Source organism: Microtus ochrogaster, chromosome 4, assembly GCF_000317375.1.
Source record: "Microtus ochrogaster isolate Prairie Vole_2 chromosome 4, MicOch1.0, whole genome shotgun sequence".
Classification (NCBI taxonomy): Eukaryota; Metazoa; Chordata; class Mammalia; order Rodentia; family Cricetidae; genus Microtus; species Microtus ochrogaster.
In genome coordinates, this window is record NC_022011.1 from 53,395,610 (window position 1) to 53,408,260 (window position 12,651).

Consider the following 12,651-nt stretch of genomic DNA (forward strand, 5'->3'; position numbering starts at 1 on the left):
GACTTCCTTGCTCATCTTCTCCCTCCTTCTGTTCCTCATTGGGACTTTGGGAGCTCAGTCCAGTGTTCCAGTGTGGGTCCATCGCCAGATGAAGGTTAATCTTATATCACTTGAATGGCTTTCTCCCTTCTTTGAGATTTGCTAATAAGTAAATAAAATTTTGAATATTTGGATGAAATTACTTTGCATTTCTAAGGCCACCAGTAACACAGTTCATTATAGCTTCCTTTATAAACTGTTAAAATGATCCATTCGTTTTACTTTGTGGTATAGTTTTATTTTTCAGAGAGGGCATTTGATTAGTGTGTTGCTTCCAGGATCATGTCACATAGTTTTACCTAGAAAACATTGACATTAAGGTCATTCATAAGATTTTGCTAAGTAGCATAAATTGGATTCAGAATTACTGGAGTATTATGGGCACCTGCCACCATGCCCTATCTCTTTCTTTAGTAGTTCTTTGTTGGATCTCATGTGTTGTTTACTTGTTGTTAGGTGGCAGTTTCTAAATACACCACAGTCCTAATCAGCATCACCAAACAACAGTTCCATGCACTGAAACTGTGTCACAAAATTTGTCTTCACATATGAGGAATAAATTTTAAAATGGCAGATGCAGTTGTGTTTATAACCCTGGGCTTTACTTCCTGTAAGGGTTAAGAGCCAGGAACTCTTGCATATAACTGACTCCCCAAGCTGTAAGCCTGTTCGTTCATTCCTGTTCAGACCTGAAGTAATCACTCAGAAACTGTATTAATTAAATCGCTGCTTGGCCAATAGCTTAAGCGTACTTCTAGCTAGTTCTTATATCATAAACTAACACAGTTCCATTAATGTATTACCACAAGGTCGTAGCCTACTGGCAATGTTCCTGAGAGCTCCTGGGGGCAGCTGTCTTCTGCGGTGGATACATGGCTTCTCATTGACACTGCCTTCTTTCTCCCAGCATTCAGTTGGTTTTCCTGCCTAGCTCTATTCTGCTAAGCCACTGGCCAAAACAGCTTTATTTATTAACCAAAAAAAGCAACACACATACAGAAGGACTTCCCATACCACCAAGCAAACATTCTGATATACTATTTTTACCTCTAATTAGTTAAAATGACTCATTTATGTGGGAAAGGTCTTGTTTTTCATTTTGAAGGGATTATGTAAATTGAATCTTTTTTGCCAACCTATGCCTAAATTAGGACACTTAGTAGGAAGGGCTTTGTATTACAAAAGGGAACTTGGTTTTCCATGTTGTGGAAAATTACTTTTATGATCTGCATCAATAAGACAGAAACATTGTTCTGAACAGAAATTTATCCGGAATTGACATGCTTCATATTAATAACTGTTCTACTAGTGGATCTGATATTTTGAGCAGATCAATATTTAAATGCTAGGTATTTGCCAATAAGAAAAAAGCATTATATTCTTTAAAATGTGGTATAAGTATTCTATGTGCAATTTGGAGTTGGCCTAGCACCTTTATAGATACAGTAGTCTGATGGCTGCAGCATGGGGAGTTATTATAACCCATCTTATTGACATCAAGAAATATGAGGACAAAACAGGCCCAGGGAAAGGTATGAGGACACATGGGCATGAATGCTAGTGTGCTTTCTACATGTGTAGCCTTAGTTAATTAGGCTATTTGCTGGGTAGCCAGGCCCATGTATTCATGCATGGGATCCAGGTGAGCAACTGTATATCTTTATATGGAACCAAAAAGACAGTAAAGACAATTAACTTTTTTAAAAAAAAAGATTAATTTTGAGCCGGAAATTATTCCATAAGTGAGCGCCAGATGGTGGAAATGGTTTTCACTTTTTTTTTTTTTAATAAGTAGTTTACACGCTCTTATCCTGACTGAAGAATAGGAGGTTGTTGTCTGAAAGAGGTAAGCGTTTATAATCAATATAGTTCCTAGAACCGAGAATGAACGCCTAAGAGCGTTCAGTTCATTAACTTGGAACTCGGATGAGGTCCTCCTGTTACCATAGTCGCTACTTCTTGGAGGAGGTTTCACCACTGAGAAGAAAGGTCACATTAATTTCTTCTTAAACCACCGAGTAAAGTAAGAAAAGATATTCCAGAAATTTGCCTAAATTTGTCAGAAATATTAAATAGATTAATTAAATAGAAATTGAAATACTTTACACCTTTTCTAATAGTTTGGTTTGCAGGTAAGTAAGATATTCAACCTGAGGAAAGAAATAGTACTGCCAAATATGTTAGCCATTTTTCATCAGTTCAGTTAGTCAACTAGGTTGGTTCTAGTTTTTCAAGTCACACTCTCTCACACATAACGATGACAAATGCAGAGTAAATGGCTATAGTTTTTACCCCAAGCATCTTGTGTAGCCCATCTCCCATCACTGCCTTGGCGCTCTCCTGCTGTTTCACGTCAGAAACCCTTAGGAACTCAGGAGAGTGAAGATCAGTACCTTTGCCTCTCAGTCTATTGCGGCACCTTTGGGAAGCATTGGGTGCACAGAAAATGCTCAACAAATGTTTGGATTCAGGGAGCAGTTGTTATTTGTATTTTGTGATGACAGAACTACAAGGTTCTAAAAGTCCACCCAAAAAAGGAGAATATGATTCATCTAAGAATGTCTACAAATAAAACACAGAAACTCTGTTTGCACATGTATTTACTCTGAAATAAAAGGCTCGGTGAAATACAAACATACATTCTCACGGGCATATATGCTGGATATGCTGATAGTCAGACAAAATTATATATGATAAACAAGTAAAATTAGGACAAGAAAGGTTGAAATCAGAATAAAGTCGGGTCATTTACTGGTCTGAATACTATAACTGATCTTATATTTTCTTCTGCGTTGCTATGCTTCTGTTACAGAGCAATTCCAACTCAGTAAGTATTCACTTAGTGGTAACTAACAGAACTCTTTGATTTTCAATATGAAAAATGAAATGCAAAAGAAGAGAAATAAGTTCAAAATATGTGAATTTTGTTTTAAATGAAGAGTATTGTATACTAAAATATTTCATTAATGTGTTTTTGCTTCTCCCCGTTGCTCATTCAACTCCAATTTTCTTGCCTTCCTGGTCAGTTCTTAACTGAGCCGACCTTGCCTTGGCTTTACAACCTTTGTAGCTGCTCCTTCCCTCTGGAGTAATCTTCCCTGTGATGTCTAGCTATGGTTGCTCCAATGTCACCATACTAAACAGACTCCGTGATCACCATAGGTAAAACAGAGGTGCCTTAATGGCTCTGACCATCCTCATCCCTTACTCTGATTGCTTCTCATGTACTCGTTACATCATAGATACACATTTGGTTATTTATTTTAATTTTCTCCCAACTTTTGTTATGCTACTTGAATTAAGCTCCACAAAGGATCTGAATATTGTTTTGTTGACTGTTCTATTCTACATGTATAGTATAATGACTGGAAGAAGCTAAAAGAAAGAGAAAAGAAAGAAAACATGAACTTTGTTCTTTCGCATAGGAACTAGTGGCTGGGACAAGCTATGGAAAAAGTATGGATCCCGCTTACCCAGGGATGACCTCTGCCAGTACGTCACATCCTCTGATCTCACTCAGATACTGGACGGCCTGGGGATTAAGTATGAGTGTTATGACCTTTTGTCCACCATGGACATCACAGACTGTTTTACTGATGGTAATGAAAATGGAGACCTGCTATGGGATTTTTTGACAGAAACTTGCAACTTTAGCAAAACAGCACCACCGGATCTCAGAGCAGAAATTATGAAAGATCTTCAAGAACCTGAATTTAGTGTTAAGAAAGAGGGGAAGGTGCTTTTTAATAATAATCTGAGTTTTATAGTGGTTGAGGCATAGCTATAAATCACGAGTATTCAGAATTTACATTTTGCGTAACTATTGGTTCAAACTAATCTTACAATAAGAATATAATCTTATCTCTTATAAATGAAATCTCCAAATTTTGGAGACATTCTTGGTTTCCACTAGAATCATGTGGGCTACTTCGAGTTATATCTTGTTCTTGAAAGATAACATTCAGGCTGCACACTACCTAACTGGAAAGATATGGCTTGAGTTTCATTGGATTATTACTAATAAAATTCTTTTCATTTTCTCATTGTTCTGGAAATTCTAAGAATAGTAATAAAAATGTGCCTCTATACTTTGAATAATAGCAAAGTGACATTTATTGATTATTTCCCCACAGAAAGTAGATATGTCTCCACTTTTAAAGACGGGTTTGTCTTGCTAATTTTTCTTATTGTGGTTTCTATTGTGCCTTTTATTAATATCATCACAAAGTTAGAGGTTGGTGGATGGTTGCTCCAGAGGACCTGGGATCAGTGTTCAGCATGCATGTCTTATGCCTCGCAACCGACTGTAAGGCCAGCTTTAGAGAATCTGATGCTGTATTCTGATCTCTGGAGGCATCAACAATTGTGTGCACATACCCCTCCTACACACATAATTAAGAATTAAATAAATCTTTAAAAAGATTACAAAATTGTCTCTTTGTCATGTGATTCTTCTACATTATCTAAGATATAATCATCTTTTCCCTTTCTGATATACTGAAGCTTTTATTTTGTGCAAATCAATTTAGTTTACTTTTTCATTTCTTAAGTTTTAGTTTCTGAAACATTTTAAGAGATCTTCTAATATTTTATAATAATTTCATGACTTTGTTCCAAAGTTACCTTTGGATGGATTTTAGAGAATTTGGGGAGACTTATTAGGTATTGTTTTAGGTAATCCTCTGTTATTCTTAAAAGAAAAATATATCTTAAGTTAGTAAATAAGTATAATTCATAAGTACTTTCTATAATAAGAAAATGATACTTGAAATTAAAGCAGAGTAAAAGATGAATCTTACTAGCTTGGGGAACTGTGACTTTTACAGTGTAGAAGCCTTAATTCGTGGGTGGTGTTTTGTCATTCTCGTAATAGCATTAGCACTTTATGTTGTACGATAGACAGCTTTGAAGAATTTGTGCCCTGTCTTTTCTCTGTGGCTTGGAATATGTTTTTATTGACAAATAATTAAGCTTTGCTTGTAATCATAAAACTGACATACAGTGATGTATTTTCTTGGACAGCTCCATCAATTTTTTTAAATTATAAAATGCAATAAATAAATGATAGTTACCTAGTCAGATTCCTGAAATAGACCACTGAATGATCGTAGTAAATTGGTGATTTATGGATGATTGATGGGGGTGGGGCAACTTCAATAGACAGGTAGAATTCAAGACTGTAGAGCGACTCTGGCCTTTTGTAGAAAAAGTATGGGCATGCTATTTAATGATAGAAATGGATATGCTCACAGATTGTGTTGTATAAATATGACCATTTTCTCATTCCTGTAGGCCTTTCCTAGAAAATGCAAGGATAAATACTTATCTACTTTAGTTTAATATAATGGCAATATACGGTGAAATAGCTTCTGAAAGGTCAAATTGCCCTGACTGTCCCTTCTCCCTTTGGAAGCCCCATTTGCTTTCAAATGAAACAAATGACTTTTCATTCATCTTACAAAGTGTTTGACAACACCCAAAGGGCCCTCCTTCCCTGCTGAGAAAAGGTCCTGAGATATAAAAACACCGGATTCCTCTGGAGGCTTGGCTTTTTGACACGTTTTACAAATCAAAGGTTATATTTGTAAAGATGCCCTGGCCTGCTTTTGGCCAGCTGGCTAGACAATTCAGGGGGCTCAATAAACTCTTGATCTGCTTAATAAAGCATGGTGAAATGGGTAGGAGGTTAAGGGCACTCACTGGCTGCTCTTCCAGAGGACCCGAGTTCAATTTCTAGCACCCACATGACAGTTCACAACTGTCTGTAAAACTCCAGATCCAAGCATCCCGATGCCTTCACTGGGACACACATACAGACCAAATACCAGTGCACATTAAGTAAACAAACAAACAAGTAAATAAATAAGTAAAGCATGGTGATTTGTAACTTTTATACAAGCCTTCTTTGTTTCCTTTTTTTTTAAATATGTATTATTTTGTGTTTATAAGACACTCATTTTATAAACCAGACTGTCTTTAACTGTGTAAACTAGGCTGGCCTCCACCTCCTAGCAAGCCTGCAGTATCAGCCTCCTGAGCACTGAGATTAGAAGGGTAAGCCATCATGCCTGGCTTACTAGATACTGTTTTAAACAGAAAACCATCTCCATACATGGATATAACTTAGTGTCAGGGTTACAGGTAGCCACCAAAGATGGCCTCTCAGACAAAGTCCACAGCCAATTGAAAGTCTTTATACCAGCTGGCTGGGGCTGCACTCTGGTATTTGGGTGTCCTGGGTTTGGCTCCGAGTGTCCTGAGCACAGAGTTTTTAAAGGTAAAGACCACATCTTGACACCTCAGTCAGTAGCTACAAAGGGTTTGAGGGTTTGACTTTGCAGAAGCAGCTAAATTAAGTCACCAGCTATAGGGGATTCTTAAGCACAAACAGGCTTAAGACAAATTAGCTAGGACATCCTGAACTAGAATGGAGTTGGGAAATTTTTTATAGGATTCTCCATCAAGGAGATCAAATTCTAGTTAAACGTGAAATGGCCTCAACAAGAATAGAATATGGAACAACCCTTGCATTGTCTTGCTGAGTCACAATAGGCCATACAGTTTCCGTGGACGCAAGTATTGACTTCTTCCTGTATCACCTGATATTACAAAGGATATGGGGTAGTCATATATTGACTTTCCAAGTTTGCTTTTATGATTAAGATGAAAAAACAACACAAGATAAAATAGGAATACTATTTTGTGCGTCATTATAAACCTCTCAGTGTAGTGTTGTGCCTTGCAAACGGTAGATGATACAGGATGGCTGACAAATCCTTTTCTTTTGAACCCTCTGCTTATATTGTATGTGTCTAGTTATTATTGGAAATATGGCTCAAGATATTAAGCAGATGCTAGAATAATTGCAAGGCATACTTGAGGCCCCGAGTTTGATCCCTAACACAAACAAACAAACAACAAGCAAACCAAAAAAGAAACAAGAAAAATAGAAATATTTTAAAAAGAAATAATACCCTCTACCCAAATTGAGTTGTTTCCCCTAGAATTAGCATAAATTTAAACTACAGACTCTTTCAGGTACTTGCTCTTAGAGGTTATTGTCGAATGCAAGAGAAAATATAGTGTGCTACACAGTATTTGAAGGCCTGATATTTTCTTATAAAAATTTGCAGCCAATAATTGACACTTTTACCCTGAGCCAAGGAAAATTAAATGATTCCCACATTCATAAAATGAGATGGAAAATTCATGGAGAATTAATGTTTATAGTCTACAATAAACTATGCAGAACCTGTGAGAGCCAAAATTATATTTATTTTTTTTGGTTTGTTTTTTGAGATAGTTTCTCAGTAGTCATGGAGCCAGTCTTGAAACTGGCTCTGTAGATCAGGTTGGCCTTGAACTCACAGAGATCCTCCTGTCCCTGCCTCCTGAATGCTGAATTAAAAGCATGTGCCACAGCCGCCTGCCATATTTTAAATTTTAATTACTATGCCTAAAAGATTCATGAAACAAGAATGAATCTAACCTGTAATCTCCTTGCCCAAGGATCAATATTTCGTGAAATGCTGGAGTCTGTTGTTTATGGGAGATAACAAGCCACAAGTTTTCACTTCCCTAAACAAGTTTGTTTGGCTAGCTACACCAGATATGTTTTATCACATATGGGCAGGACGCAGGAAATACATTAGGACAAATGCTTGCCCCTGATTGGATCTGGTGGGAAATGCAGTGAATTGTGGGTTTGGCCTTTTCAAGCCTCTGCAAACTTAAATGTGTTGGGGTCATTTTCTTTCTGGTTAGAGTCCTTAACCTGGCCAGTATTTAATAAAAGCTTGATTCAAATTTGGCTTTAAATTGTGGTAGTGGTCTTCTTCTTGATCGGTGGGATTAACAATTCGATTTAATACTTTTAAATGTTTAATATTATTATTATAATAAGTATAATATTATCATTATATTACTGCATAATAAATTCTTATTTAAACAATTTTTATATATAGTCCTGTTAGTCCTGCAAACGTGAGCTGACAGAGGCTGGGACTGCACACCTTAGACCTCCATATGATCACGTCAGCTGAAATTCTAGCATGGATAAATGAGGAGCTCATCTAGCTAAGAAGCTATTAGCAGGTCATGGCTGCTAGGGAAGCAAGAGTAAGCTTTCTTCAGGGCTGTAGACTGAATACTCTAGTAGAGAGAGAGTCGTATGTCCACATAAATATACGTGGCACTAAGTAGACTTTGTTTTTATTTTATTTTTAAAGGCAGTACATGAAATCTGGAGGGAAACTACCTGAAAAGAACTGACCTTATACATGGTGAGGAGACAGAATAGGAATAGGAGGGTTGGGCAATCAGGTGGATCTGATCAAAATACAGTATAATAACATAAGAATTTCTCAAAACAATATAATAAACATTAATGGCTGGAATAAAACATTGGAAAATTAAATACAGGTTGCAGTGTGGCTAGGATAGTTGACTACTGTTTCTTACTGTTTGTTGAGTAGAAACTTTTTTTTGTTAAAATAGGGTCACAAGTTTTATATAAGAAGTATAGCCGTTTTATCACTTACCTGGATTATTGCATATGCTTAATTTGTATAATGGTGAATAGCCACTGAAAAGAAGACATAGTTATTCATCATGGTCTTTAGTTACATTTTAAAGCAGAGAGACATTACCATTGAGAGATTCTGTAAACATTGTCCGTCTAGTGCTTTTGGGGTATTCATTTAACTTCTCTTAAAATAAACGATACAGAAGAGATGCAGATTGTCTAGTTCCATCTGAAATTTAAAGCATGTCTATGTTGGGAATATTATTTTAAGGTTTTTTGCTTTTGTTTATGTTGCATTTGTTTAACACTGTGAAGCTGTAATACTTTGCCCATCTCAACCACCTGATGATCTAAATGGCCAATAGTGAGGCAGGAGAAAGGAAAACTGGGGATGGCAGGCAGAAAGATTATATAGAAGAGAAAACTGGGAGAAGGGTTTCTGGAGAAGTAGCCAGAAAAGGAGGATGGCATCAGGGGGCAGCCATCCAGCTACACAGCAATCCACGGAGTAAGAATAAGATTTAAAGAAGTAAGAGAATGGAAAAAACACAGAGGCCAAAGGGTAGACAGGGTGTATAAGTTAAAAGAAAAGCAAGCAAGAAACAAGCCAAGTTAAGGCTAGATATTTATAAATAAGAATATGACTCCATGTGTGATTGATTTGGGAGTTGGGTGGTGGGCCCCCCAAAAGAGTCCAAAGAACATAATATCGTATTGCTACATGTATAGACTTTAGAAACTTATTTTTACATATAAATCAGAAGATTTTTTTTCTGGATCAAACCTAACAGAGTATCATTATTGAACAATACTATTGTGGAGTATTGTAAGTAAATTTTAATAATAAGAAATATGAAGTTAAGTTCAATAGTTTGGATCTATAATCTAAGTACTTAGGAGACTGAGGCTGGAGAATCCCCATGAGTGTGTAACCTGGGGCTACATAGTGAGTTTCAGATTGGCTTGAACTACAGAGTGAGAGTTTGCCTTTGAAAATTTCAGAAAACAAACATAGAAAATAAATGCTAAGATTATAAAAATAATACATAATTTTAACTGTACTGGGCAGTGCCTGCCAAAACCAAAACAAAAGCCTAATCCATCAAAGTCCATCTAGTTCTGGGAAAATCTCAAAATGTATCAACCTTTCTTTTGAGCTTCTGTAGTTCTGCTTCTGGCTGTTCTTGTTAACTGAAGGATGTCAGCCCAGGACATAGTTTTTGTGCTTAAGAGCTCACCCTTTACTCAGGGATATACTAGGATCCCAAACACCCAGTGTAGTCACTGATTGGTTAATTAAGATTTTCTATTGACTTAAACCCAATGTTTGAGCACTGTTTTCTAATGAATACCCTGCAACAGCACTGAAGCAGAGATCACAGATGGAATCTTACTGACTCGCTACCTTTCTTAAACAGGTCTGGCTCACCCTCCCAGGGATAGTGCCTTCAACAGTGGGATGTGTTCTTCTACAGCAATCAAGAAAACTCCCCATAGACACTCCGAGGCAGGCCGTTCTTCAATAAAGGTTCCCTTTTCCAAAATGATTCTAGTTTCTGTCAGATTAACAGTAACTAACCATCACAATATGACATTTGAGTGTCTGACGCACAGGTCACTCAGGTATTTGTAATACAGCTGTTGGTCTTTATAACAAAAGGTTGTGAATTACAAACTCATCTTAATTTAGCACATATGCTTATGCATTTTCTTAATTTATAATAATACTTGAAAGCAAACAAGACATCAATATACAGCAAATGTTAATGGGATTCTTAATAACAGAATGGAGTTAAACAAACAAATGAACACAAAAGATTTTAGATTCAATTTAAAGACATTATCTTTTATAATATTGTTTTATAGTAAAAATATTTAACCAAGAGTACTATTGTGTTCAATAAAAATAAAATACTATAAATAGATTAATATTTAATGCTGTATCTTTATTTTTTATTGTATGCAAAGCTACCTTAAATACATATTATCAATGAAGTGGTTTTCTACCAAACCATGCTATTTCATGCTGAAAAATGTTAATATAAATAATAGTATAAATCGTTGACTCATAGAATACCAGAAGGCACATATAAAAACCCATATCTTTAGTGCACATATTTCCCATTAAATGTAATGTATTACTAATTGAAGTTCACTGAAAATTCTTGTAGACTTTATTGCTACAATGCTGTATGGCATGCCAAACCTGACTTGCATAACAAGAAGTCCTCTCCAGGAAATATTCTATTAACAATGACAATGCATTTGTCACCATGATAATGAACTCCAGGGCCACTTGTAGACTATAAATTACCAGGGCACCCTTTGTGCTGCTCTGGCTCCATTTGTCAGGGCTTCCATCTTCAATTCCTGTTTTTTTTTCTTTTCTCTTTCTTTCTTTCTTTCTTTCTTTCTTTCTTTCTTTCTTTCTTTCTTTCTTTCTTTCTTTCTTTCTTTCTGATACCTCAAAAATTTTGAGCTGCATCTTTGTTCCCAAGGACTGGGCTCAAGACAAAAATCAAAATTATCAACCAATAAACAACAAACCTCTTCTAAGTATGATTTACATTTCCACCAAGGAATAACAAAAGTCTGGTATCTTAAGTCATATTGGAGGGATCTGTGAGATATAATTAGTCCCCACTAAGAACAAATATATTTAGGTATAGACCAGAGCAACCACGTACAGCCAGGGTTTGCAGCAATCTCATTTTTGTGCCTTCAAATTTAATGTTCAGAATGAGAACTTGATATAAATGTCAGGCATTAAAGGTAACTACATCTGTCAAGTGTTCTCCCCACCCCATTGTATGTAGGGAATACTATGACAATTCCCTGAATTTGCAGAGAAGTGAGGAAATATTACAGCGAAAGAAAAGGAATGTTTGAGAAGCCATGTCGATTTGAAATAGAAATAGCCTCAACTGTGTGCATAGAAGTGCCTTTGGCTTGGAAGCAAACTTCAACAATCTGTGATGTGTGTGTGTGTGTGTGTGTGTGTGTGTGTGTGTGTGTGTGAAAGAGTTAAAATGTTCTTTCAGCTTTTTGTGGCAAGCTGATTCCATATTCTCTAGTCTTACTTACATACCTCTAAATAGAGTTGTAGATAATAACAGTTACAAATAGCCTCCCCAGTTGCCGCATTAAGGATGTACATTTATATACAGATATTAAAAATGATGAGAACACTTAGGTTTCTATTAAGGGAATTTAATGATAAGAAGCAAAATTTCTTTGAACACAGTTTAGACAGACCATCAGATATCAAGTTCAGGGAACTTAAAAAGAAGAATAAGAATGGTTTTGATAGCCAGGCGATGGTAGCGCACACCTTTAATCCCAGCACTCAGGAGGCAGAGGTAGGAGGATCTCTGTGAGTTCGAGACCAGCCTGGTCTACAGAGCTATTTCCAGGATAGGCTCCAAAGCCACAGAGAAACCCTGTCTCGAAAAACCAAAAAAAAAAAAAAAAAAAAAAAAAAAAAAAAAAAAAAAAAAAAAAAAAAATAGAATGGTTTCAATGCTCAGAATGGCCACAACCCAAGTGTAGTTGTTAGGATTCTTTTGAGGAACAGAGTTATCGAGCTCATGCATAACCTTCATCTCTGTCACCATAACCTTTTTGTTCATGAGCCCACTAGAGGAATGGTAGAGATGGCTGGGGAGAGAAACTGGCTGCTACAGAATAGATCATTTTATTTCCTTGATAAATAAACTTCTCCTCTGCTCAAGTTATCTTTGCGTGAACATTTACAAGGAACACAAGTATCTTCACATCCTTTGCCCATTTAGAGAGATCTATGCACACATTTCTTCCCCAAATAGTCTTTCTCAACTATTTTCCAATCATGTCCTTTCCCAGTCGCTGACAATTCAGCCAGTCCATTAGCTACAGGCTATTAGTCAGAAAACAATGTCATGGCTGACCATTTCTCCTTCCAAGCCAAATATACAAACATGTGTATAGCCCAAGTTCTACCAAATTTGAAGACTTGCCTTTATCTCCTGTCTTTCTGGATTATCCCTGTAATGCTGGAACAGCCACATCTTAGTGGTACCTGAATAGCATGCACAAACACCAGAAAACGA

The 12,651-nt window shown here is 36.4% G+C and overlaps 1 protein-coding gene across 3 annotated transcripts in view; it reads left to right on the top strand.

Moving 5' to 3' along the window:
- Nucleotides 1-4,459, top strand: part of Hnmt (histamine N-methyltransferase) — a 23,065-nt gene extending 18,606 nt beyond the window's left edge. For all 3 annotated transcript variants that reach the window (XM_005346376.3, XM_013355292.2, XM_026778887.1), the window contains exon 7: nt 3,465-4,459. In XM_005346376.3, the coding sequence (XP_005346433.2) occupies nt 3,465-3,820 (356 nt within the window). In that variant the 3' untranslated portion in view covers nt 3,821-4,459. The remainder of the gene's footprint in view (nt 1-3,464) is intronic.
- The last annotated feature ends 8,192 nt before the right edge of the window (nt 4,460-12,651 follow it).